The 26,248-nt window shown below is 59.2% G+C and overlaps 1 protein-coding gene across 3 annotated transcripts; it reads left to right on the forward strand.

The window, feature by feature from the left end:
• Positions 1–6,457: 6,457 nt before the first annotated feature.
• On the forward strand, positions 6,458–25,093 carry IL17RA (interleukin 17 receptor A). Of its 3 annotated transcripts, XM_032644866.1 has the most exons (14): positions 6,458–6,807; positions 10,414–10,438; positions 11,101–11,247; positions 11,914–12,026; positions 13,505–13,631; positions 15,164–15,211; positions 15,317–15,480; positions 16,051–16,134; positions 16,374–16,458; positions 17,599–17,610; positions 17,890–17,991; positions 19,256–19,296; positions 19,819–22,966; positions 23,556–25,093. In XM_032644866.1, the coding sequence occupies exons 1-13, from the start codon at positions 6,658–6,660 to the stop codon at positions 21,262–21,264; spliced, it is 2,544 nt and encodes an 847-aa protein (XP_032500757.1). In that variant the 5' UTR covers positions 6,458–6,657; the 3' UTR covers positions 21,265–22,966; positions 23,556–25,093. The 3 variants fall into 3 exon arrangements, with proteins under 3 accessions (XP_032500757.1, XP_032500756.1, XP_032500758.1); XM_032644865.1 differs by having other exon boundaries at positions 17,599–17,991; XM_032644867.1 differs by lacking the exon at positions 17,599–17,610.
• The last annotated feature ends 1,155 nt before the right edge of the window (positions 25,094–26,248 follow it).

Here is a 26,248-nt window from a genome sequence, read left to right on the forward strand (position 1 = left end):
GGGCCAGCAGCGGCCACCTTGGGGGCCCCGTGAGCCGGCTCCCTGCCCGCTCTGGCCGGTCTCTCCGTCCCCCGCAGATGGCTCGGCCCTGTGCAGCCCCACCGTCCTCCACGTCCAGACTGCCTCGGCCCTCGCGGCAGAAGCTGCCCTCCGGTGCTTCCATAAACCTAGAGTCCTCTCTCAACCCCTGTAGGTGTTAACCACCTCTGACTCGTTAACCAGTCTTTGTGTTAGCCTCTCCCTGTTCAAATGACTGGAGTGGGTTCTGCCCCTGACTGAACATACCAGTAACCCCCGCGGGGCCCTTGCTCGTCCCGCTGCCTGGAATAGTCGTCACCTGGGTGAGTAAATACTCAGACGTGGCTATGCACTGACCACTCGGCGTCCAGTCCTTCCTGTGGTTAAGCTGAAGCCCTGAGCAGCCTCCGTCTTTTCTTTGAAACAAGAGGCACAGACCTGACCACTGGGCACCATCGCCTGCAACCAGATGAGCCCAGGACAGTGGGGGTGAGAGGCCTGCTTGTGATACAAGCCAGACCTTGACTCCAATTCTGTGAACCTGACTGAGAGCCGTGTCACCACTGCCTACAAGGCCCAGAAACAGGCCCAGATTCTCTGAGACCACGTGCTTCTACCCCCATGGTCCAAAAAAGTACTTCTTGAGTCCCTAGTATGTACCTGACACTGTTCTGGGCGCTGGGCAGAGAGCAATGCTTGGCTCTGGTTCTGCCCTATGATGCCCCACCCGTCCCAGGAGTAACCCTTCTTCTAACAACACCAAGAATGCACCGGGCGAAGCCTCACCCACAGGCTAGGTTCTCCCCACAGCCCAGCTGAGGTTCTAAGGGGGGCTGCACAGGCCCTGCACACAGTCTGCACAAAGACGCCCAGCCTGGGGTGGGAGTCAAGGTGCAGCTGGAGGCTTTGTGCCTGGGAGCGGGGGTGGGGTGGGGTGTGAGCCCAGCAAGGTCACGTATCTGTGAGAGTATGTGCAACGGAAGGTGCTGGGCCCAGCGCAGAGCCAGTGGGTCATCCAGGACGCTGAGCTGGCCTATGCAGGGGCTCCCTTATCCAGGGAGAAGGGGCAGAAGCAGCAGTGGCCTCGGTCCCTGGCACAAGCCGCTTAGGCTAGGGCTGGGCCAGCTGCTGGAGAGAGCAAAGGAGAATTGTCTCCTGGGATGGAAGAGAAGCACGCCTCCACAGACGCATTGAAGCTGAGACCACCCAGCTTCTGCTGGCTCCTGTACCAGGTGGGGCCCTGCTGTCAGTGTGCTCGTTTTCTATGCTGGGCAACAGATTTCCACAAACTTAACAGCTTACAACACACTTGTATTATCCCACAGTTTCTGTGGGTCAGGAGCCCAGGCTGAGTCCTCTGGCATCTCCTGAAACTACCACACTGGGCTGTGCTCCCATCTGGGGGCTTGACGGGAAGAAGCCCCTTCCAAGTTCATTTAAGCTGTGAGCAGAATTCGATTCCTTTGTGGTTGTAGGACTAATGCCGAAAGCTCAGCTTGTCGGCATGAGTGCCACATCGAATCTCAGAGACAGAGTTTTGGGCGAAGCAGAAAAGAACAGCTTTATTGCTTTGCCGGGCAAAGGGGGACACGGTGGGCTCCTGCCTCGAAAACTGTGTCCCGGCCCCAGAGGACTGGATGAGGGGTTTTACAACAATGGCTCCCGCCTGGGGCGCTGGCAGATGGGGGGTGCGCAGGGTCTCAGGTGGTCTTCCAACCCTGACGAGCTGCTCTGGTCCCTTTAGTCTCGCCCCAGGCTGCCCCTTCCTTGATGAGCAACTGTTCAAATCCGCCCTTTGGAACCCGGGGAAGGTCATGGAGGCTAGAACCTTGCCTACAAGAGATGGGGGACCATAGGGCCTCTCTCGGTTTCAGGACTGAGGTCCCCGTTTTGCTGCTGGCCATCAGCTGGGGGCCCCTCTCACCTTGAAGAGGACGCCTGCACTTCCTTGCCGTGCTCCTCCCCCCAAGGTCCCTCCCTTCAAAGCCAGTAAGGGGGAGTCTTCTATCTCATAGACGTGACATCTGGTGGGTTAAAAGCAACTCACGGTTCCTGACTGAGCTCAAAAGGGAGGGATTAGGGCTTCCCTGGTGGCGCAGTGGTTGAGAGTCCGCCTGCCGATGCGGGGGACGCGGGTTCGTGCCCCGGTCCGGGAAGATGCCACATGCCGCGGAGCGGCTGGGCCCGTGAGCCATGGCCGCTGAGGCTGCGCGTCCGGAGCCTGTGCTCCCCAACGGGAGAGGCCACAACAGTGAGAGGCCCACGTACCGCAAAAAAAAAAAAAAAAAAAAAAAAAAAAAGAATCTGATGAAGATTATGAACTCTTTATCCAGGGAAAAGCACATTCACCAATAAACATTTGGCAAATCATTTCCAAGAGTTTACCAACTTCCTACAGACTATCCATGGGCTTCAGTTTAACAATCCCTGGGGCTAAATGCCTTTTTTTTTTTCCAGTGGCTCTCTCTGGTTCTAAGTCTTCTTAGAAATGGAAACAGGAAAGTAGCAATTTCCATCCTTGCTAAAACATACCCCCAAGAATGGTGCTGCCATCCCTCACCACATGTTCTGATGGCCAGGATTCTGGAAAATCCCTATGCTATGAAGATAAGCGATTTAGGCCAGAAAGCCCCGTATAGCTGTTTATTTGCCTCCCGGAAATGAAAGCTAATCACTTGTAGAATCTGATGGACCCCTCCCCTCAGATAATCTCTCCCCATCTTTCAATCTGTTCCATAAAATGTTTAGCAATTTGGAAATTCAGATTTGCTAAATCTAGTTGGGGCTGTTGTGTTGAATTTAAATAGACATGTAAATAAAATCATTTTGAAATCTTTTCCTATCAGAACAACAATTAAATTGAGTAAAGTAGGAATTCTATTCAAACATCGTTGCGAAATCTTTCAAGAGTATAACTTTTTCTAGCTCTATCACTGAAACTGATCCACAGAAACATCGCCAGTTCAGACTCATGGGACAATTTGGTAATGCTGACCTTAAAAATAAAACTGCTATTTTTCCTGCTAAAAGGGGTTTATTCAGGAATAGCAAAGGAATTGTACTTTGGAAGAAGCAAGCTATAGCAAAAGCCATAGGTAAATCCAATGAAGGAGAGGAATGAAACATTCATAAAGAAAAAGGAGGAAGTTGGAACGGGTCGTTTTGAACAAAAGCCTTTTGAAGAAAAGTGAGAGTCCAAGGCGATGACGCGTCGGTGCTCACTGGCTGGGTTGCCACGTGATTTCTTATACGGGATGCAACGCATGTCTTTTCCTGTTGGGGGCTGTGACTGATGATTCTTTCCCATAATTGGCCTCAAGTGGTACCTGCGTGAGAGCTCTCCCTTCTGTCCTCCCAACTCTATTTTAGTGAGGTTGCCCTTTACTTATTTTCACAGCATGCAGCCCTAGGACCCTGAACGGGGTCCCTAATACACCACTAGAAGAACCAAAGCTTGGTGAAAAGTAGCTAATTCCGTACCTTGTTGCCTGAAACACCTTATTCCTGGAAAGCAAGATGCTTTCAGACCACCTGGTGGCACTGAGAACACAAGAACAAGCTCAAAGGATCATCAGCTGGCCGAGGTGTTACGATTTGAACACTAAAGAGGAAATAATCGTTATATTTCATTGGAACAAACCTGAGAAAACTCATGAGCCTGTAATGGTACTCCAGAAGGGGGAAACATCAAATGTACTAGAAGGAAATTTCAAGTCATGAAACAGATGATTATGTAGGATATATTCATGACGACCACGTTATTGGTATTAATTGTATTGAAATATAGTCGGCAATATTGTAACAGCTTCGTGGTGATGGATGGTAACTGCGCTTACTGTTGTGACCATAATGTATAAAAATGGAGACTCACTGCGCTGTACACCTGAAACTAATACAATATTGTAAATCAACTATATCTCAATTAACAAAGTGAACTTTAGCTCACGTCGGTGATGCTTTCCACTGGCTGAAAGACAGTAACTATGGCACAAAGCAGCACCGTGCCCTGAGAACTGTGTAGAGTCTGCCGCAACGAGGACAGGCCACACCTTAGAGTCACCCTCACGAGCAGACCCCCGCCCAGACCAAGTCAATCAGTGTGGAGTGGGTGGGGCAGCACCCTGTGAGGGCGCAGCTGCATAGGCCCCTCGGAGCCTGGGAGCGGGGCCGGCAAACGAGGGCTTTGTTCCAAATCTGGCCACCAGAGGAGCTGAGATGGTTTTTACACTTCTCAGTGGTCGGGGGAAAATATCAAAAAAAAGAGGAATAATACCTTGGGACACACGAAAAGTACATGAAATTCAAACATCAGTCTCCATAAGTAACATTTTCTTGGAACATAGCCACAATCCTGCGTTTACCTACTGTCTCTGGCGGCTTTGGGGCTGTAGGGCAAAGTCAAACATATGGCTGCAAAGCCTAAAACATCTACTCTCCGACCCTTTGCAGAAAGAGCTTGCTGACCCCAGCTTGAAGGGAATGGGTCTCCAGAGCCCAGCCCCCCTGTGTTGTCTTCCAAGAACTTACCCATCTGGGAAGGTGCCAGAGGTCGAGGGTCAGATGCGGGGAGATCCTCCTCCTTTCCCACCTCTTCTTCCCACCTGCCCTTCTCTCACTTTCAAAAGAGAGGGAGGCCTCTCACCAGCCCCGGGGCATAAAAACCTCCTAAGCAAAGGAACAGTTCCAAATATCCGAGTCTAGTAAGATTCCGATGACACGTTTTCGAGTCAGGAGGGTTCCAAATATTGCTTTACCAAAACTGAACACGACTCCATCAAGTTTCCAGCTGCCAAATCATTAAAAATATTTGGTGACAGATGGCTATGTGATTTTAGGCACATAAGTCAGAAGGCGCTCAAAGAATTGAGTAACATGGTTATGACAGAGCTAGTGACATAATTATGTAAACAAGGTTTTTTGAGTTTTACAGCTGAAATATTTAAAATGCTGAATGTCCCATTCTGTGAATAAGCAGTTTTTGTCCACAGATACATGAACTCATTTGGAGGAAAAGCCATGCATCTCATTAAGAAGTGAAGTTCAAGGACTTCCCTGGTGGTGCAGTGGTTAAGAATCCGCCTGCCAATGCAGGGGACACAGGTTCGATCCCTGGTCCGGGAAGATCCCACAAGCCGCGGAGCAACTAAGCCCATGCGCCACAACTACTGAGCCTGCGCTCTAGAGCCTGCGAGCCACAACTACTGAAGCCCACGTGCCACAACTACTGAAGCCCGCACACCTACAGCCCGTATATGCTATTGCTGGAAACAGGTCACAAGGCCGAGCGCACACTCAAGGGAGGGAGATACAGAAGAAAGCAAATATCGGGAGGTGGGATGGGGTGGGGGCCATCTCGGAAGCTGCCGACTCCAAATGTCCAATTTTAGTAATTACAGCCTCCACATCTGTTTACACTTAGGATGAACATTTTCGGGGGTCATCTTAAAAATGTATGGAAGGATGCAGAGTTTTCCAAAATTCTTTTACAATAAGTAAAAGTGTTTGGAGTGGCGGAGCTCCAGGCCTAATGCAGCTGGGTCCTGTCGGGCAGAGGGGGGTCAGACGGTCGCCAGGGGTCTGCCAACAGCGGGCAAAGGGCAAAGGGCCTTTGGACAGCGAGAAGGTCCACCTCCCCAGACCTGGGAAGCCTGTCTGCATTACAAGGGCTGAGCGCGTCTGGGTCCGCGGGTGTCGGGGGCCAAAAGAGGCGGTCAGTTGTCAGGGAAGGAAATGCAGACGACGCTGGGCTTAGGATGAAGGAAGGAAAAGAAGGAAAAGTGCACTTCCGGGAGGCACACTCGTCAGCGGCGTGTAGGATGAAACGGGAGGGCAAGGTCTGGGACAGGGGGTGACGGGGACCCAAGAAGGGGGCCGCCCAGGGGACTGGGGGTCTTGGAAGGCCGGGGAGGAGGGACTTAGTCCGCAGGCTCCAAAGGCAGGCTCCTCTGGACTGGAGACTAATAAGAGGTGATCAGCCAGGCGGACCCTCAGCAGACGTGGGGCGGGTCTCTGGCGAACGCGCAGGCTCAGCGCTGGGGACACAGACGGCCGAGGGCAAGGGAGGCCCAGAGCCCGCGCAGGTGCGTGGGGACCAGTGCTCCCACCTCCTCGGGGGGCCAGCGTTGTCGGAGCGCGGAGTTGTCCCGACCTCGAGAAGGAGGACGGAAAGCCAAGAAAGCAAAATCTGGGTAAGAGGGTGAGAATACAGAGAGACAGGGACTGAGAAAAAGGAGAAGAAAAAGAAAAGAATAAGACCGGGGTCGAGAGCTCGGGGAAGGTATTAAAATAGAGTTTTACAGCCTGACGGTAAGAGCAGGGATGAAATACGGTAGCGAACTGAGCTGGAGCGCAGGAAACGCTGGCCCGGGATTCGCGGCGCCGGCGGGGCTGAAGGAGCGCGGGGAGGAGCGCGGGGAGGAGCGCGGGGAGGAGCGCGCACCTGGGACGCACGTCGGGGCGGGACGCGCGGAAGGACTGTCCTGGCCCGAGCCCTCCCCTCTGCGCTGCCCGCCCGGGGCAGGGCTGGAAGCCGGAAGCGGCCGTGTGGGAGCTAACTCGGGACTCAGCCGAGGTGAAGCCAGGGGCGCGCCCTCGCTGTGCCCCCAGCCCGGGCACGAGCCCTCCGCGAAGGCCGGAGCCATGGGGGCTCCGCGCCGCCGGCCGCGCGCGTCCCGCGGGCCCCCGCCGGTGCCGTCGCTCCTGCTTCTCCTCCTGCTCCTGTGCGGCCCGGGCCTGGGTCGCGCCTCCCTGAGGCTCTTGGACCACCCGGCGCCCGTGTGCACCCAGCAGGTGAGACCCCGACGCATCCCGGGGGCCGGGGGCCGGGGGCGCGGGGCTGCCGAGGGACAGGAGGTCCGCGCAGGGTCTCGGGGGTTCCGAGGCTCGGGCACAGAGCGGGCCGCCGTGGGGAGGACTCCCAGAGCGGCGGGAGTTGCTACGCGGACCCGGGAAAACACGGAGTTGCTGGGAAAGATCGCGCAGCGCCGGTTGCACAACCTGGGCCGGCGTCCCAGCGGCGTCCCACACTTGGGGAGGGCCTCGGAGGAGGCGCGGCCGGCCGGAGGTGGGGCGCGCTGGTTTGTAAAGGGTGGGGAGAGGCCTACGGAGGGCGAGGCGGGAGCGAGCCCGGTTCCAGCCCGGGTCCTGGAGCCCTCCTCCGCCGGGGCCCGCGCTTCGGGGACCCTGCGGCCGCAGCGCCTGGCGCACGGGCCCCGGGGCTGCGGGGGCAGCTTCCGGGGAGAGTTGTGAGGGCAGAGCGGTGACCCCTCCGGCGCGAGCCCTGGGGGCCGCGCGGACCCTCAGGACGCCGCCCCTGCGGCCGCCACCGCCCGGGTCTGGGGTCCCGCTGGTCTGTATCCGCCGGGCAGCTGCGCCGCTGTGCCCACAGGAAGCGACACACCCACCGCCGGGTAGTGGCCTTGGGGTGGAGGCCCGGCTTCAGGGAAAAGACTCCCCTCCGCTCCTCTTGTTTTCCTCGGTCCACTCCCCTCCACCACTGGCGCCAAGAAATAACCCTCAGTATCTGAGTCAGAGGATGTGAAACAACCGAAGCGGTATTCCTCCTGACCTAATTTTGTCGAGGATTCACCACAAGAGGGTGGAGGAGGGTCAGCGACTGTTTAGCAGAAACTTTTCTTTTAACGTGAATGATTTGGGGACCGTCCTTGTGACTCCCACTCCTGGGCAAAGCGTGAGACCCACTCAGCAGGTCCTTCCCTTGGACTCGGTTCATTTCTCAATGGCCACTTGCCAGGCGCCTGCAACATACAAGGTCCTGAAACGACAGAGCCACACTCCCTGATGATGACCAGAGGGGTGGTGAGTCACCCAGGAGACAGGAGCCAGTGCTCTCGGTGCGACCAGTGAGTGTACAGAATTCCAGGGAAAAGAGAAACTCCTGCAGCCTAGGGTGTTCTTTGCGGCAGAGAAGACACGTGGCCGGCCCTCCAAGACAGAGGTCTGGAGCGTTCCAGGAAGTGGAAAGGCCTGAGCCAAGGCCCATGGGTGGGCAGGATGAGGACTGAGGGGTCTGAGTGGCAGGAAAGCGAGAGAAGCATCGGGAAATGAGGGAGGGGCTCCCCTGAGCTGTGCTGAAACGGCTTGACCTCAGTTGCTCGGCGGGAGCAGGGGGGCTTGGCCTGATGGGGGTGTGGGGTTGGCAGAGAGGGATCCCCTGGCAGATTCGTCTGCACCCCCGGGCTCTGCCTTCCCGCCCCCGCCGTACACCTGGCCACAGACGCACGCCCCCCACGGCCCGAGCCCTGAAAAGAGAGGAGCAACGCCCTCCAGATTTCTCTCCCTCCGCTGGCGCCTCAGTGGATAGAGCACCACGTAGTGTCAGGGGAAGCCCGCACTTGACCCCGGAGGACCTGGGTTTGCATCCTGACTCCACCACCTACAGCCCAGTGCTGCAAGCGCGGGACTTGGGGGCTGACGGATGGTTGTGGACCGAAAGGACGAAGGGGAGGGTGAGCAGATGAATGGCGAAGCCAGCTCCGCCCACGAAGCAGTGACAGGCGGAGACCAAGCAAGCTGGGTTCTGGTTGCTTGGATTTAGTGCCTCAAAACCCGGGGGACTCTGAGTCCCCCCCACCCATCCGATCCTTACTGGAGAAACTGTGTTTCCCTGGGGGACCCTTCCCAGCTGGGCCTTCTCAGCTTCCCATGACCATGACCGCCAGCGCAGAGGAAAGCCCGCAACTTGGAGGTGGTCGGCGGGAGTGTTAACGCAGAAGTTTCTAGACAGGATGTGTGTTCCACAAATTCTTCTTTTCCCCAAGCACTTGCAGCTCTGACTGGGGGTGGAACAGCCGTGGGTTTAACCCCATCTTCTGGTCGCCACAGCTTTCCACCGTGCCCCTCCCCGAGTGTCAAGCTGTGTCGTGTGGGCACCGGGCGGTCGGGGCTGCGGTCAGGGCATCACCGCAGAGTTCATGGGCTCCTCCGCTGGCTGCCAGCCTCTGTGTGAGATGTGCACGTAGCATCAGCAGCAGGGGACGCGGCTGAGTCAGGCCTCGGCCTCGGGTGGAGCTTGTCTCTGAGCCGCCCTGCAGCCCCGGCCAGTCCCTCCGCCGCCGTGACCCAGTGTTCCCGGCCATTCAGGGATGACTCTTGCCTCACGGGTTGTGGGGAGAGCACATAGCACGCTGGGCGGACCAGGGGCTTGTGCGCTGGGTGTGCTGGGGCAGGAACAGTGGCCTGCAGCTTCGTGCGGCCTCTGTGCCGGGGTGGCAGGCATACCTTCATTCAGAGCTCTCAGTGGGCTGCCGGGCCAGCACCACGCACCTGTCTCGGAGACGCTGGGCGGCCGGCCAAGGTGGACCACAGCAGAGCTGTGTGTGACCGCCCAGCCCACTTCTCTCTACCGGGCTCTCGTCGATGTCCGTGGGACTGTCTGAGTCTTCCTTGTAATCTTCACCGCCGCGGATGGAGAGGGTGGGCCCACCTGTTGCGAGCACCCCTTTTTATGTAGAGGCCATGTGGCCGTGATTAAGAGTGGGATTCTGGAGCAAAACTGCGTGGGTGTGAGTGTCAGCTCTGTGGAGCCTTGGGCCACTTAGCTGACCTCCCAGTGCCTCAGTTTTTTCATGAATAAGAAGGGAATGATGGTACCGACCTCATAGGACTGTCGTTAAGATTAAATGAGACGTGCGTACAAAGTGTTAGCGTGATGCCTGGCACAGAAGGAGAGCTCGGTGAACACAGGAAATCCTTCTCAGATATCTGGTACCCTTTGGCTGTCTGAGAATATTTCAAGACTGAGGTCCTAAAGGCTGACTGCATGCCCTGTGTAGATGGGCGTTTTGATCGCTGAACTTACTGGGAGGGTCAGGCTGGTGGTGAACGTGGCCTGTCTGTTGGGCGACTCTCAGGTGTCAAAATCCAGAGGTCTTTCCTCTGGGCCTGGCTGCCAGCATTCTTTTTTTTTTTTGGCTGCACTGGGTCTTCGTTGTGGCACCTCTAGTTGCGGTGCACAGGGTTCTCTAGTTGCGGCACGCGGGCTTAGTTGCAGTATGTGGGATCTTAGTTCCCCGAGCAGGGATCGAACCCAGGCCCCCGTGCACTGGGAGTGTGGAGTCTTAACCACTGGACCACCAGGGAAGTCCCCATGCCAGCATTCTGATATCAGGGCAGGGAAAGAGGCTAAAGTGCCTCCCAGCTCCTAAAGGCACTCAGAAAATGCCAGTTCCATTTGCCACGTGCTATGCCCACTTCTCACCCTGCGTCTCCTCAGTTGACAGGAGGGAAGTGTGGTCCACCCCCCGAGAGCGTCCCTCAAAGAGAAAGGGAGGGTGCCTGTGTTTCATTCTTGAGAATGAGCCCGGGGACGCCAGAGCCCGGCTTGTGGATTCAAGTTCTTTCTTGTCTGTGATTACCTGCTTCTCTTTTCCGCAGGGGTTGAACTGCACAGTCAAGAACAGTAAGTCACCGGTTTTTGTTTTTCTCATGTTGCCGCGATGAAGCGCTGACCCCGCGCTGAGCTGACGAGGGTCCCAGCCCCCAGCCCAGCAGGAGGACCCCTGAGATTTGGGGCCGCACCTGCACCTCCGTCAAGGACGTTCATCGTGCGGCAGTCAGGATGGGAGGCGCAGGCCTGTCATTAGGATTTTCTCTGGGGTGCTACCCTGGTGAATGTGTAATACGACTCTTTCGCCAGAGCTGTCACCCCGAAGTGGGCGACATCTGGGGTGGGACCTTGTTTCGTGTTTTAATTCAAGGAGGAGGCGCACAGTTCAAGTGTCCGTGCTCGTTAGGGACCCCGCACATGACAATAGAGCAGCTCTTATGGTTGCCCCGCTCTCCTGCCCCACTTCCAGCCACTGCCTCCTCTCAAAGCCAAGGGCATGCTTTGTCGTCTCTCCTAAGGTGCCCTTTAGACATCAGAGCTTTGCCGTGACCCCAGACAGGCGTCAGGAGAGCGAGCAGGGCTGGGCAGCTGCGAGCACAGCCGCGGTCTCAGGGTCACGGCCTGACCGTGAAGGCCTGGCTCCCTGGGCCCCCGTGAGGTGTCTTCTTTGGTCTGCATCTTTGGTTTCTTGCAGAGCCTGCAAGCCTCTGCTTTCTGCCTTTCCTGGCCCCCAGGTACCTGCCTAGACGACACCTGGATCCACCCTCGAAGCCTGACCCCCTCGCCCCCCAAAGACGTGCAGACCCAGCTGCGCTTTGTCCACACACAGCAAGGACACCTGCTCCCCGTGGCTCACGTCGAGTGGACGCTTCAGACAGACGGTGAGTGGGTGTCTGGGCGTGCTGCCCACCTCCGGGTGAGCCCACAGATTGGACCCCCCGGCCCTCCCCCCAGACTCAGAACTGGGCTCCCAGCCCTGTGCTCAGACACGAGGGGCCAGTTTAGTGAGAGGACCCATCGTTTCACGCAGTGAGTCCTTTTTCAGTGTTTGGATGTTAACCCACGATCCTTCAAGGACGGCCTTTCTTCAGCCTAAAATCTTCGTCACCCCGGAAAAGGCGTCAGGTCGTGAATTGTCTGACTGCGGGGCTGGCCTTCCTGACAGCAGTGCCCCAGCCTCTCAGGGGTGGGTGACCAGGGCGCCCAGCCCTGTGGATGGCCTGGGGGAGCCCTCTTCCTGAGACTCCAGCCCCGCTGGCTGCTGCGTCCTCTTCAAGTTCGGGGACGCCCTTTGACACCCACAGCGTGTCGCCAACGCCCTAGCCACGAATTTGCAGAGCCCTGGGTAAAGTGTCGCTGTCCGTGTCCAGCAGGGGTAGCTGTCCACGAGGCAGTGGCTAATCCAGCCCAAAGGGAGCCTGGAAGGAGCAGGAAGCGGAGGGTGGGTAAGACGGGCAAGCGTCCCAGATGGGACGTGCCCGCCCCCACCCCGGCGGTTAGTCACCTTGATCTGCAGCTGCGGCCCCTCCCCTCCCTCTGCCCTCCAGCCAGCATCCTCTACCTGGAGGGAGCAGAACTGTCCGTCTTGCAGCTGAACACCAACGAACGTCTGTGTGTCAAGTTTGAGTTTCTGTCCACACTGAAGCATCATCGCAAGCGGGTAGGACCCCAGCGGGGGCGGGGGCGGGGGCGGGGCGGGGGTGGTGGTGACCATCGGGGGACAGCACGCACGCACGCACACGCTGCTCTTCCTTCCGACCTATGTCGCCGCTCACTGTTGCGGCTCCGCGACCCACGCCTGCCGGCCTGCCCTGCACCTGGGTCAGCCCGGGGCCTCCGGGAGGAGAGGCTCTGCCCAGACCGGAGCTGCCATGGTTCCTGCTGCAGCTGCTGCCCCTGTTGCTGCCCAGAGCCAGAAGTGGATTCTCTTTGAGTTTGGTTAAAGCACTGATACTCAGCGCGTGGTCCCAAGACCAGCAGCATCACCTGGGAGCTGTTAGAAATGCAGGTGCTAGGGCCCCACCCAGGCTTCCTGAATCAGAGGCTGTGGGTGTTTAAACAGCAGCAGTTGGTGATGACAAGCCATCCAGGCGGTCCTGACCCAGGCTCGTCTGAACACTGCTGCTTTACGTCTGAAAAGTGGCCGCTGGCAGGGCTCCCACAAACACAAGCAGCAAAGACAGATCCCCTGTCCCGTGTTTAGTGGGGCCCCCCAAACTACTGCTGGAGGGTGGTGAGGACCAGGGACCCCCACGGAGTCCACCAGGGAAGTTGGAGTCAGCGTGTGTCACCTACACCATCCAGAAAATGTTTGCGCAAGGAAGATGCTGTCAGGCCTGGGCAGGGGAGCGGGGGGGACCTCGTAGCCCTCTCGCTGCACTTCTGTGCTCCAGGACATTCTCAAGAGACCCCTGGCTTTCCCATTTAAGGAGGCAGAGTCACTTAACAAGTAATTTTCAGCTGCCCCTTGCGTGCTCTGGAGTTGGAGAGGGCCGATGAGGGAGGGGGCTCTTTCATCTTTCCCCAAATTCTCTTGCTTTTGGCCCCTACTGTCTCCTGATGAGGCCAGATCTAGGTTTTTTAAAATAGGCAAGAAAGGGACTTCCCTGGTGGCGCAGTGGTTAAGAATCCGCCTGCTAGTGCAGGGGACACGGGTTCGAGCCCCAGTCCGGGAAGATCCCACATGCTGCGGAGCAACTAAGCCCGTGCACCACAACTACTGAGCCTGCGTTCTAGAGCCCGTGACTCACAACTACTGAGCCCACGTGCCACAACTACTGAAGCCTGCGTGCCTAGAGCCCGTGCTCCGCAACAAGAGAAGCCACAACAATGAGAAGCCCGCACACCACAACCGAGAGTAGCCCCCGCTCGCCGCAACTAGAGAAAGCCTGTGCGCAGCAACGAAGACCCAATGCAGCCAAAAATAAAATTAATTAATTAATAAAAAATAATAATAATAAGCAAGAAAGACCAGAAGAAACGAAGAACAGAGAAACAGATGCCTCCGACTTGGGAGCTTGCTGTAGTGGTTGTTTTCTCCCTCTTTTGACTGATCCTTTGGGGGTGGATGGGGTGCACTTTGGGCCCAGGTGGGTGAGAGCCGTGACCTGTTTGCCCTCCCCTTCTCCCACCTCCTAGTGGCGTTTTGCCTTCAGCCACTTCGTGGTGGAACCCGGCCAGGAGTACGAGGTGACCGTCCACCACCTGCCTAAGCCCATCCCTGACGGGGACCCAAACCACCAGTCCAGAAACTTCCTGGTGCCCGGTAAGAGCGCCCCCCCCGCCTTGCCTTCACCCCTCACTTTGCTGTCAGCCTGTGGGACCCACGGGACAAACAGGTGCAGGGCCAGGTTCTTTGCTGAGTGGTCACAGCCTCCACTCCCTGAAGGCGGAGCCCGTTCTTGCGACACAAACAGTGGGTGTTGGCCCACGACCCCAGGAGCTTCACGGGACCCGGAGTCCCTCCGCGTGGCTGAAAATGCACGTTTCCTGCCCAGAACGTGTCAGGAGCACAGGCCAGTCCCAGGAGATCTGTGGCCCTGCTCCCAGCCCCGCCCCAGCTCTCAGTTCCTCGTTCTTCCCCCACGTCCCACCTGCATTTATCCCACGCCTTCCCCTCTTGCCACTACTCCTTCCTCCTGGGAGGCCTGGCGGGCTCATCTTCCAAAGCATCATTTGATGTGTGTGCACCTCTGGGGCGCGTCTCTGTCCTCCCCAGCATCTCTGCCACTGCCTGCTTTTCTCATTGTTAAGAGCCAAGCACACCTAGATGCCCGGCCCCTTGAGAACAGGGCCTGGACCCCACACCCGCCTGTGCAGCCTCCAGACCCCCACAAATGGCCCTGCATGTGGGAGGTGATCGGGAAATGCCTGTTGAAGCCTTCTTCATCTCCAGAGCACCCCCTGCTCACACACGTGCACACACGATCTGTTCACCCGGCTTTCTTGCCCCTCGTGTCACTCCCTGCTCCCTGACATTCCATCATCTTGACATATTCGTGACGTGATATTACGCTATTTGCTTTTACGGTCTCTCCCGCTGGAATGTCATCCTCGGAGGGCAGGGACTTTGTCTCACTCACCACCGTATCTCCAGGGCCTAACACAGGGCCTGGCACATATTGGGGGCTCAGCCAGTATTTGTCAAATGAGTGACCCCCCCCCGCCCCCTCCCCTGTCCCTAAAGCGGACTGGCTCAGCCCCTGTCACTCGCGGTGAATCTCGCCTCTCACGTGCCTTCTGAAACCAAAGTAAAAACGTTGCAGTAAAAGAAATGGAGGGATCAAGAAGACATCTCCAGAGTAGTGGTCCCCACGGGCTCCCTGCAGCACCATGGAATCACCTGGGAATTTGTCAGAAATGCAGCTTCCCAGGCCCACCCCAGAGGGGGCTGAACCCAAGACTACTGTGAGGACATGGGAGAGTTGGAGAAACGCTGCCGTTCGCTGAGGGGGACACAGTCCATCTCTCCTCAAGGGCAGAGGCGGCTCAGGAGAGGGAGCCCCGGGGGAGAGGAAGCAGGAGTGGACCAGGACCCCTTGGTCCCAGAGCAAGTCCAGGGAGCTTACACCTGGATCTAGAAGGTTCCTGGACGGAGGAGGGCTGAGACGGCCAGGACGGTCCCAGGCCTGTGGGGCCTCTGGCCCATGGCAGTGTCTGTCCTGGGGCTTCTCTGAAGGGCCAGCTTTGGACAGGCTCCCCAGAGGCAGAAGGCTGTTAGCTCTGGTGTCAGAGGCCCTGCAGGAGCCAGCTTTCCAGGGGAGGCGCGTAACGGTTGCCCTTTTTCCCGGTCCACAGACTGCGAGGACCCCAGGATGAAGATGACCACGCCCTGCGTGAGCTCAGGTAACTGGCGGGCAGCCCTGTGGGGGGCTTCACTTGGGTGCACACGCACACCTGCACACGTGCTCACCCCTCACTCCCGGCCACGTCTGTGCCTCTGTGGGACAGGCAGCCTGTGGGACCCCAGCATCACTGTGGAGACCCTCGAGGCCCACCAGCTGCGGCTGAGCTTCACGCCGTGGAACGAGTCCACCAAATACCAGATCCTGCTGGACAGCTTTCTACCCGCGGAGAACCGCAGCTGCTTCTGGCACGTCGTGGATCTGGACGTGGTAACTGCTCTCTCTGCCGCTCTCCTAACCCCCCAGCTTGGCTCAGAGCCACCTCTCCAAGCCTCGAGGCCCAGGCGCTCAGGCTGTGCTGGAGGGCGTGACCTGGGCTGCCGTCCTCCCTTCCCATGTGTAACCGGAGTGTGGCTGGTGTGTAGTTGCTCCGACAGCTGACGGGAAACGGCTATCTCTGCCCTGCACACCCGGCCCTCTGTCCTCCCCTCCCCCACGTTTTCCTGGTCCTCTTTTCGTTCAGCCTTGTTAATTCCATTATTGCAAAAAGGATTTGAAGACTTTAAAATGTGGAAGTGAAGACAAAGGGAAGTAAAGGTGAGGAAATAAGATGAAGCCAGGGTAGGGCCAGTGCAGGACAGGTGTGTCTGTCCCCAAGATCCCCAGCGGCCAAAGCCAAGAGGGGCAGCTGGGTGCTGGATGCAGTCCTGAGTCAACACAGCCACGGCCCTGGGGAGGGGCCGCTCCTCCTGGAGCGGGACCCGCCAGCCTCTCTCCCCGGGGCCTCCTGGGGGTGCATCCCAGCAGAGGCCAGGGCCTCACTGCCCCTCTGCCCTGCAGCCTGCAGAGGAGGCCACCCGGCAGTGCTGCAACGTCACGCTCACCCTGCCAGACTTCAGCTGGTGCTGCCGTCACCACGTGCAGGTGGGGACTGGGGTGGAGACGGGGTGGGCATGGGTGCAGGTGGGCAGCCCGGGGCTCGTGCTCCCCAGGGACCCAGCACCGCTACCGCCTGGGATTTCCTGCCCGGCCCCCGGCCCCACCTGGGCAGGGCCCTTTGCCCCCTCCTGCCCAGCAGCTGCGGGGACGTCCCGGAGGGGCCGGCGGGGTCCGAGGTGGGCCACGTCCCCCCCGCCTTTCCTCCCTGCACTCTGTCCTTGCAGATCCAGCCCTTCTTCAGCAGCTGCCTCAACGACTGCCTCCGACACTCGGTGGCCGTGCCCTGCCCAGAGGTCCCGCACACCCCAGGTGAGACGCACGGCTGCCGGGGCGCCCCCGGGGGGAGGGCGGGTGAGGTCAGCCGCCCGACCCGAACCCTGACGTCGTCCTGGGGCAGGGGTGGGGGGGGGGGGGCAGAAGTTGTCCAGGCCTGCGCTGTGGGGCCTCAGAGAGACTCCAGGTTGGACTCCTGACTGCCTTTCGTTAGCTGTGTGGCAAAGCACTTAACCTTTCAAAACTTGCGTGACTTGAAAAATGGGGATTCTTATCGTCATAGTTACAGTTAAGGACCATGTAGTGAACAGGGTGCTCTAACGTGTCCGTTTCCAATTCTCACAAACTGTGAGTCATAGTACTACCTGCTACGTACTGTGTATAAGTACTGTGTACTGTAGAGCTAAGTATATTTTACTGTGTACTAAGTACTGCGTACTGGGTTCTGGGGACTATATACTTTGTACTAAGTGTGTACTGTGTACCTTCTACTGAGTGCTGTGTACTAAGTACTGTGCACTGTGTACTATGTAATATATACCATGAAGTGGAGACTCCCTCCCCCAGGCTCATAGGTGAGGAAACTGAGGCACAGAGATGTCCAGGCACCTTGTCCAAGGTCACACACCGAGGAAGTGGCAGAGCCCCGGTTCTGACCTGAGCCTCCAGCGTGCTGCCCACTTCCCGTCAGAAGCCTCCTGCAGCAGACGCCGATCAAAAGCAGCGGAGGGGCTTCCCTGGTGGCGCAGTGGTTGAGAGTCCGCCTGCCGACGCAGGGGACACGGGTTCATGCTCCAGTCTGGGAAGATCCCACCTGCCGTGGGGCGGCTGGGCCCGTGAGCCATGGCCGCTGAACCTGCGCGTCCGGAGCCTGTGCTCTGCAACGGGAGAGGCCACAGCAGTGAGGCCCGCGTACCGCAAAAAGAAAAAAAAAAAAAAGCGGCAGGCATTGCACTGGCCTGGACAGAACCCGGCCTCCAGGTGGAGGCAGGCGTCTCCCAGTAGGCCACCAGCTCAGGTGTCCCCTGTAGGTGGTGTCGCCTAAGTTTAATAACCTGTACAAAGGGCTGGGCGTCGGGCCAGGCCGTCAGCAGGCCCCGGCACGGCACGCTGGGTGCTGGGTTTGTGGTGACTGCTGCTAGTAACTGAGAGTCTGTCCCTTGGTTCTTATTGCAGACGCCGTTGAAGGTAAGGCCGACTCCTTCCAGGCTTTGCCGCCTCAGGGGACACAGAGGTCCCTGTGTCCTGGAGTGGAGCCAGGCAGAAAGGCTGTACCAGGAGGCGGCCCTGGGTGGTGGGACCATGGCCCATCTTGGTGTCAGGGAAGACCCCCCAGGGTGGGCGGTTGGTTGAGGACCCCAGGGCTGGCACAGCAGAGAGGGCAGCTCAGGGAGGGCAGCGGGCGGGCCCCCGGGGCTGGTGTCACAGGCCTCCCTGCCACGCCATCACGCTGTTCTCCTGCCACAGACCGCATGCCCCTGTGGGTGTCCAGGTGCATCCCCGGCCTCTCCATCCTGCTCGTGGGTTCCGTCGTCCTGCTGACCGTCTGCCTGGCCTGGCGGCTACCGGGTAAGGCCAGGGGCTGTGGGCCCACCTGGGGCTTGCCCTCTGCCCCGCCTCTCTTCCCGTGCCCCTCGGTCCCTGCACCAGCTGGGGGACTGTGCTCACAGCCCCCACGCATCCCCGCCCTTCAGCCTGCTAATAAGCATCGGTTCCCTCCGGCTGCGGCCCTCTCTGGCCACGTTCTAAGCAGGAGGAAACATGGGTCTTTAGGGTGGGGACTTAGCCTCTCCCTGCCCCTCCACGACCCCGATCTGGGAGGCCGTTTCCCCTGTGACCACAGCTCATGCTGGGGGAGATCACCAGCCGGGCGCGAGACCTGTCGAGAGGGTCCTTCCCTGGGAGGGTCCCGCCGTCCAGGTCTCTGCAGGCGTCGGGAGGCCGTCTGCTTCTCGTGCTACACGTCTGACCTTTTCCCGAAGCGGCCACCTCCTCGGGCGAGGGAGGACCTCAGAGTTCTAGGCAGAGGCCCAAAGGGTGGGGCTTGAAATCAAGGTTCCAAACGTCCTCCTTGGCACATGGCTCTGGTGAGTCAGCCCTGCTCCACGGGGCCCTTCGCTGCCTCCAGGACGGAGTGGTCACTTAAGCACGCTGGTTTACCTCCTCACCCCAGAACACCAGCAGGAGGGACTTCCCTGGCGGTTCAGTGGCTAGGCCTCTTCAATTCTCATTGCCAAGGGCCTGGCTTCACTCTCTGGTTGGGTAACTAAGATCCCACAAGCCACGAGGCGCGGGCCAAAGAAAAGAAAAATACCAGGAGAAAATTTAAGGGGCCCAGTGGCACTACTTTCTGGAGGCATCTCGGAAGACTTTTGCCTCCTGAAAGGACACGTCTGGTGAAGGGCTTTCCCTGAAGGGAGCTCTGCTTGGGGATGGCACTGTTGGGGTGTAACCTCCCAGGCACCATTCTGGGGGTCCCAGCCATGTCAGTGCTGCAGAATACTTGTGACCCAGCTGGTGGGGTGTGCCGGGCACTTCACACACAGACCCATTTCACAGAGGAAGAAAACTGAGTTTCAGAAGCGTTGATACCTCCCGCAGGTCACACAGCAGTCTTGGGAGGGACGGTCCTCCCTGCAGAGGCCCAGAGCGTCTAAGAAGTGCTACCTCGACCCCTCCCTCGGTCGGGAGTGGGCAGAGCTCCCAGCAGGTGCCCCCTGTGAGCTGGTCCCTGTTTCTCTTCAAAAGAGCCGTTCTGAGCCATCTTGTAAGATTTGTGCTTCCTGCAAGGACACTTCTGGAGTGTTACTTCTGGCATTTCATTTCCTTTCAGGGTCCCATCACAGAAAATACGAAAATGGCACCAATGCACAGGTGGGCACCTCCCGGCTTGGGCAGCCTGGGTTTGGGGTGAGTCTGTTCACAGCGGCCTGGAGGGGCTACCCAGTCAGCTCCTGTCTCTCAGGAGATGGCACCTGCCGGGGACCCACCTCTAGCTCCGAACAGAGGGGACCTCAAACAGTGAGGCTGGGCTTAACAGTTGCCCATCGCTGAACGAGGAGGGGAAGGTAAAGGCACTGTGTTTTGTGAAAGAGGTCCTCCCGAAAGCAGCTGTGTGTAAACGGGCCTTTGTGTCTTGTAAGAAAAAAGCAATTTTAATTAACATGGAGGCCAAAGGCCAGATAAAAAGTGAGAGACTCTTCCCCGAAGGCACAGGCTGTTTTCGCAGGCAGCCAGCACATCGAGGCAGCCGCCTTGGGCTTATTCTGAGGTCTCGGCTGCATTTTGGGGCTCGGGAGTCTTCCGGCCAGCCGGGCGGGGCTGTCCCCGGCCTGTGGTGTGTGGTCAGCGCCGACATGCCTGAACCCTCGGCCTGGCTTCCCTTGTTTCCCTCAGACGTCCTGCCCGCTGCCACCAGCCCTGAGCCCCCCACCCCTGAAGCCCAGGAAGGTCTGGATCGTTTACTCGGCTGATCACCCCCTCTACGTGGACGTGGTCCTAAAGTTCGCCCAGTTCCTGCTCACCGTGTGCGGCACCGAAGTGGCCCTCGACCTGCTGGAGGAACAGGCCATCTCGGAGGCGGGGGTCATGACCTGGGTGGGCCGCCGGAAGCAGGAGGTGGTGGAGGGCAACTCCAAGATCATCGTCCTGTGCTCCCGAGGCACCCGGGCCAAGTGGCAGGCCATCCTCGGCTGGGAGGACGCCACCGTCCAGCTTCGCTGTGACCGCGGGAAGCCTGCGGGGGACCTGTTCACGGCGGCCATGAACATGATCCTGCCGGACTTTAAGAGGCCGGCCTGCTTCGGCACCTACATCGTCTGCTACTTCAGTGACATCAGCTGCGAGGCTGACATCCCCGAGCTCTTCAACATCACCTCCTGCTACGCGCTCATGGACAAGTTTGAGGAGGTCTACTTCCGCATCCAGGACCTGGAGATGTTCGGGCCGGGCCGCATGCACCGCGTCGGGGCGCTCACGGCCCAGAACTACCTGCAGAGCCCCAGCGGCCAGCAGCTCCACGAGGCCGTGCAGCGCTTCCGCCGCTGGCAGGCCCAGCGCCCCGACTGGTTCAAGCTCGAGAACCTCTGCCTGGCAGACGGCCAGGACCTCCCGTCCCTGGACGAGGAGGCCTTCGAGGAGCCGCCGCCGGGAGGAGGGATCGTCCGGCAGGAGCCGCTGGTGCTGGAACCCGCCTCCCAGGGCAGCCTGCTGGTGGAGCTGCTCCTCGCGGGGGAAGGAGGGGGCCCGTCGCGGCTGGAGCTCCAGCCTTGGCCCCAGGAGCAGCCGGCGGCCCAGCCGCTCCAGACCACGGTGGTCCCGGTGGACGGGGCCCCTCCGGCGCAGGCGGTGGAGCCCATCCTTCGGGCCGTCAGGAGCCGTGCCGCCAGCCGGCTGGCCCTGGTTGGGGGAGACGAGGCCTGCCCGCTTCTGGGCGGCTGGGGCCCTGGGCGGAACAGCATCCTCTTCCTCCCCATGCACCCCGAGGACCCGCCCGTCTGCAGCAGCCCCGCGGGGCGGCCAGACGGCTCCATGCTGCCGTCCCTGCAGCAGAGCCCGCGCTGCCAGGATGTGCGCACGCCCCCTGGGGGGGAGCAGCGGCGGTCCGTGCAGTCCGACCAGGGCTACATCTCCAGGAGCTCCCCGCAGCTCCCGGATGATGACGACGGGGACCGGGGTGGGGGGCCGGGCGGGCAGCCGCTGTGTCCCGAGGGCCTGGAGAGCCTGCGGAGCCTCCAGCTGCTGCTCTTCCTCCAGGAGCTCCGCAAGAACCCTGGCCTGGAGCCCAAGGGGCCGCCGCGTGGGGCCTCCCCTGCCCAGGGTGGTGAGCACGTGTGTCCGTAGGTGTGCACGTGTGGACATGTGTATGCTCGTGTGAGATGTGTACCTTTAAAACGTAAACATCTTGGGGCTTCCCTGGTGGCGCAGTGGTTGAGAGTCCGCCTGCTGATGCAGGGGACGCGGGTTCGTGCCCCGGTCCGGGAGGATCCCGCATGCCGCGGAGCGGCTGGGCCCGTGAGCCGTGGCCGCTGAGCCTGCGCGTCCGGAGCCTGTGCTCCGCAACGGGAGAGGCCACAACAGTGAGAGGCCCGCGTACCACAAAAAAAAAAAAAAAAAGTAAACATCTTGGCTCTGTCCCCTTAACCTTTCTTCCCGTGACCATCCCCACGAGAACCCACAGCCTGTTCCCAGGAGCTAATGGCGGTGTCCTTGGGTGTCCGTCATTCGTTCCTTCAGCCTTTATTTTGTGCCCCGCATTGCCCTGACCATCAGGGAGCTGTCCCTCCAGTGAGAGGGACGGGGTAGCACACAGGGTGGGGCGCGAGATGCAGAGGCTGCCAGAAGCTCGCCCGGGGCCGTGAAGTCCGCAGAAGGGGCGCCTGGCCCAGGGGCAAGCTTCTGGAGGAGGACGTGTCTGAGCCGAAGGAGCAGCTCATTTCTCGGGCCGAGGGCTGCGGGCGAGTGGGGCAGGGCCGTAACCGAGCCTGCCGCGGAAGGCGGGGCAGTGGGCGCAGCCTGGGGAGGCCTCGGTGCCAGGCTGGGTGCAGCTGGGGCTCCTTCACCAGGATGAGCTGCTGCCGTCAGGAGGCTGAGGGCCAAACACACCCAGTCATTTTCGGAAAGAGACCAGATAGAAGTGAGGGTCGTGACGCCTGACGGCATCAGCATGGCGTGAGCCCAGCGTGGCCTCGGTCAGCGGCAGACCTACGGCTGAGGACTCTTTCGGGGCCGCAGGCTGGGTCCCTGGGCTGCAGCGCCCGAGCTCGGGAAGCACAGGGAGCCCCCAGCCCTGTGCACGCTGGGGTCCCCACCCTGGGGTTCAGGGTTCTCTTTGCCTGTACCTGAGTCCTGAACTGGAGCTCCAGGCTCCTGCACGGAGGAGAGGATTCTGAAGTTCGGTGGGAAATCAGATACCAGGGTGTGCGCACGCGCGTGTGTGAAAGAGCTTATCAATGAAGGAATGAATACATTTGTTAACCCAGAATTCCTGGCGGTCGAGTCACACGTTGCTATAGGTCAAGAAGTTCCTCGTGGCAGAGGCCTTTCTCGTGGTGAGGTTGTGGCTGGTAGCAGCAGGCCTTCGAGGCCCAGGCCCCGGACGGTGCTTAGCTCACGGCCAGCCCACTGGTAGCAGAGGACCAGGTGCGGGAGTGCTATAGACTGGCGTCAGTGTCCCCGCAGATCCTGAGGTTGACACCTAATCCCCTGTGTGATGGTGTTGGGGAGGACCTCTGGGAGGAGGTGAGGGCACGGGTGGGGCCTCGTGGATGGGACGAGTGCCCTTCTGGGAGACCCCACAGGGCCCCCTCGACCTTCTGCCGTGCGAGGACACCGCGAGATGGCCGTCTGTGAAGCAGGAATCTGCCGGCACCTTGACCTTGGACTTACTTCCAGTCTCCAGCACCGTGAGGGGTGTTTCTGTCGTTGATAAGCTGCCCAGTCTGCAGTGTTCCGTTACAGCAGCCCGAGCGGACAGAGGCGGGGACAGAGGAGCTGAGCCTTCCCATCCACCAGCCTCTGAGGCACCATTCCTCTGACGATGCAGGTGGGTGTCATTGGGTCCAGACTCCCACAGGCTTTCTGAGACATTCCCCCTGCTTCCAGTCGGCGCGTGTTCAACATGCAGAGTGTGGATTCCACAGCCGGAGCCGGGGCTCTGCCGTGTGGCAGGATGGCCAGCCCACGTGGTCCTGGTCCCGGGAGCACACTCTCCATGTGGATCGCCTTCCCCACAGACCTCAGATTCTTATTTCGCTGGCCTTTGAGGCCAGATGTCCCCAGTTGGCATTGTCCACTATGTTCCCTTTATCAGCAGGGCTCCTGCCTTTTTTCCTAACAGCTTTACTGAGATAGGATTCACAGCTCATACAACTCACCACGGACCCTGTACAGTTCAAGGCTCTAGGGGCTCAGAGTTCAGCAACCTTCCCCATAATCAGCTTTGGGATATTCTTCTTATGCCCCCAAAGAAACGCAGCCCCTAATCATCACCCCAACCCCCAACCTCCCGTTGCTAGGCAAGCACTAATTTCCCTTCCGTGGTGTGCCTGCGTGGGCGTGGCGGGTGTGAACGGAGTTGTGAAGTTCCCCAGGTGCTCAACCTGGTTCTGCCCACTCTCCCTCCCCTCCCGCAGAGCCCCCAGTCTCACACTGGTCTCAGCTGGCGCAAGTGCTGGAGATTCCATCAGCCTGAATGTGGTGTCAGCCATTTGCCAAACCCCAAGAGCATCAAGTGTGAATAAAGCCAGGCCTCTTTTCTCGTGCTGCTCTGAACCTCGGCTAATACAATCCTGCCTCACCCAGAGAGGTCCTCCAAGAGCGCACGTCCTGCGGTCTGTGACCGCCACCCCTGGACTCCTCTCTTGGACAGAGTGACAGAAGGGACTCGAGGAGGCAAGAGGACGCCCGGCCACATGACCCTCGTGGATGGCCACGGCTTTTCCTGTAGGAAGACGAGGAATGATTGCGTGGGGCTATGGACCTTGCCGGATTCGTTGGTTCTGAGTCAGCTTCTCTTTTCTGCTCAGGTTTTGGAGGGGCTTTTGTTCATCCCTTAAATGTCCACTCGGCAGGTTGAGCCGGGCCTCTGAACGCCAGGTGTGATGGATTTTACTGATTGCCTGCTTACCTTTGAATCGGAAAGAAGGGGGAGTACGAGGCTCACAGAACGATGGCGGTTTCCATCCTACAGCCTTTGCACTCCGCGGGGGGCAGTCTCCCCTCCCAGGTAAACAACGGAGGGGCCTTCCTGCGAAGACCTGCCCGGTGAGGGCCCAAGTGTACCGAGCAGCCTTGCCTGTCAGAGGAACGGGGAAGGAAGGGAGAAGCCTAGTCCAATGCCCCCCACACCCAGGCACCCTTTCCTGGGGGGAGTCACCTTCGGTTGTTCACGCCTACGTGTGACGCAGTGTCCTGGCTCCTTACCTTCCTGAGAAGAGCGTCTGCCTGCGGCCCGACTGGGGGCCTGCGGGACTCAAAGGGTGTGGATCCAGCCCCTGCTTTTTAGCCAGAGCCGCACAACAGAAGGGAGGCCATATCCAAAGGCTGCCCGCGGCCGACGGACGTGGTTCAGACCCGGATTCCCTTCCTGACCGCAGTGCAGCCTCCAGCAAGTGGCTCCATCCTTCTGGGCTCGGGGATGGAGGGGAAGCCCCCCAGAGGGGCTGCGAGGACCCGGAGGGGCCGGCCAGCGGAGCACAGGCCCCCGAGTCCCCCGACCCCAGGCCGGCTGCAGGGCCAGACTCACCCGACACGACCTCCCCTCTTGAGCAGGTGAGGGGCAGCTCAGCCACGAGAAACGTAGTCAGGGTGGTCACCTTACCGTCCATCCGCATTTAGGAAGAAATGAAGACACGGTCTTTGCTGTTCTGAAACTATTGTATGTGTAAGTTTTGTCCCCGTCATGATTGTGAATGTCTTGACGGAAAGGACCGTTTTTGCACATATCGCCCCATTACCGCAGCCTGTGAGGGAGGGGACGTCGCTGCTGTCTTATAAGTGAGGGAAGGCCCTGGAGGCCAGGTGGTGCCAGCGCCCAGCTGCGGGGGGCAGGCAGGGCAAGTGAGGTGGGCCCTTGGCCTCACCGTTTGAATAGCCCCTGAATAGCACCAGCTGTTTCTGTGCTAAAGACCAACGACCGTAGTCTTTTTTTTTTTCGCGGTACGCGGGGCTCTCACTGCCGTGGCCTCTCCCGTTGTGGAGCACAGGCTCCGGACGCGCAGGCCCAGCGGCCATGGCTCACGGGCCCAGCCGCTCCGCGGCATGTGGGATCTTCCCGGACCGGGGCACGAACCCGTGTCCCCTGCATCGGCAGGCGGACTCTCAACCACTGCGCCACCGGGGAAGCCCCCGTAGTCTTTTTTTTTAATTTATTCTTGGCTGCGTTGGGTCTTCGTTGTTGCGGAGCACGGGCTCGAGCACAGGCTCAGTAGTTGTGGCGCACAGGCTTAGTTGCTCCGTGGCATGTGGGATCTTCCTGGACCAGGGCTCGAACCCACGTCCCCTGCACTGGCAGGCGGATTCTTAACCACTGCGCCACCAGGGCAGTCCGACTGTAGTCTTATTTTTATGCAGACCCCATGTTCTCTTAGACTCCCCAGACCCCGTTGTGTTGAAAACAAAACAAGCATGGCCTGTTCTCCTTTGTGATAAGCATTTCTGCTCCTGGCTGGGGAGAGAAGGGCAGAGCATTTTAAAAGTCACTTCTCAGCCCTTCCCCCACTAACGAGTTATTCTCAGAAAGAAGGAGCGAGAGCTCAGGAGCTGGGGAATCACCCTCGGGCTGAGAGCCCAGGGGACTTGGCTATGCTGAGGAAGCCTGGCTGGGCCACACCAGGCCGGCCGGGTCAAGAGCCCGCCAACCGCCTGGAAGGAAGTAGCCAAGGTGCACCCATAACGTTAACGCAGACCCGCAAAATGATGACAGATGCCACGGTGACATTTAAGGGTTTAGTAAGGAAACCAGGACAGGAAAGATCTTAAAAGAAACTACACAGGAAGCTTGTCACAAGTCTCAAGTTTTTTATTTTCAGAACAGAAGCTGGTTTTATTTTTAAAAAGAGAAGGAGAAAAGAACGTGATAAATGCCAGTGAGGTGCCACTTCCGTCCTCCAGGCTCTGACTGCCAGCTCGCTCTCTTCCACGAAAACTCATGGACTCGGAGCCGTCCTTAGAGAAGGTCTGGCCCAAGCCCTTTCCAAAAAGATACGGAGTCCGAGGCCCAGGGGAGGACGGCCTGACCTGCCCAACGTTAGAGGCGGGCAGCCCGGGACCCGAGCCCAGCTTCTTCTCCTCCGTGACCGGCACGGCGGGCGCGGGCGCGGGCCCG

The sequence above is a fragment of the Phocoena sinus genome, chromosome 10 (assembly GCF_008692025.1).
Source record: "Phocoena sinus isolate mPhoSin1 chromosome 10, mPhoSin1.pri, whole genome shotgun sequence".
In the NCBI taxonomy this organism is placed as follows: domain Eukaryota; kingdom Metazoa; phylum Chordata; class Mammalia; order Artiodactyla; family Phocoenidae; genus Phocoena; species Phocoena sinus.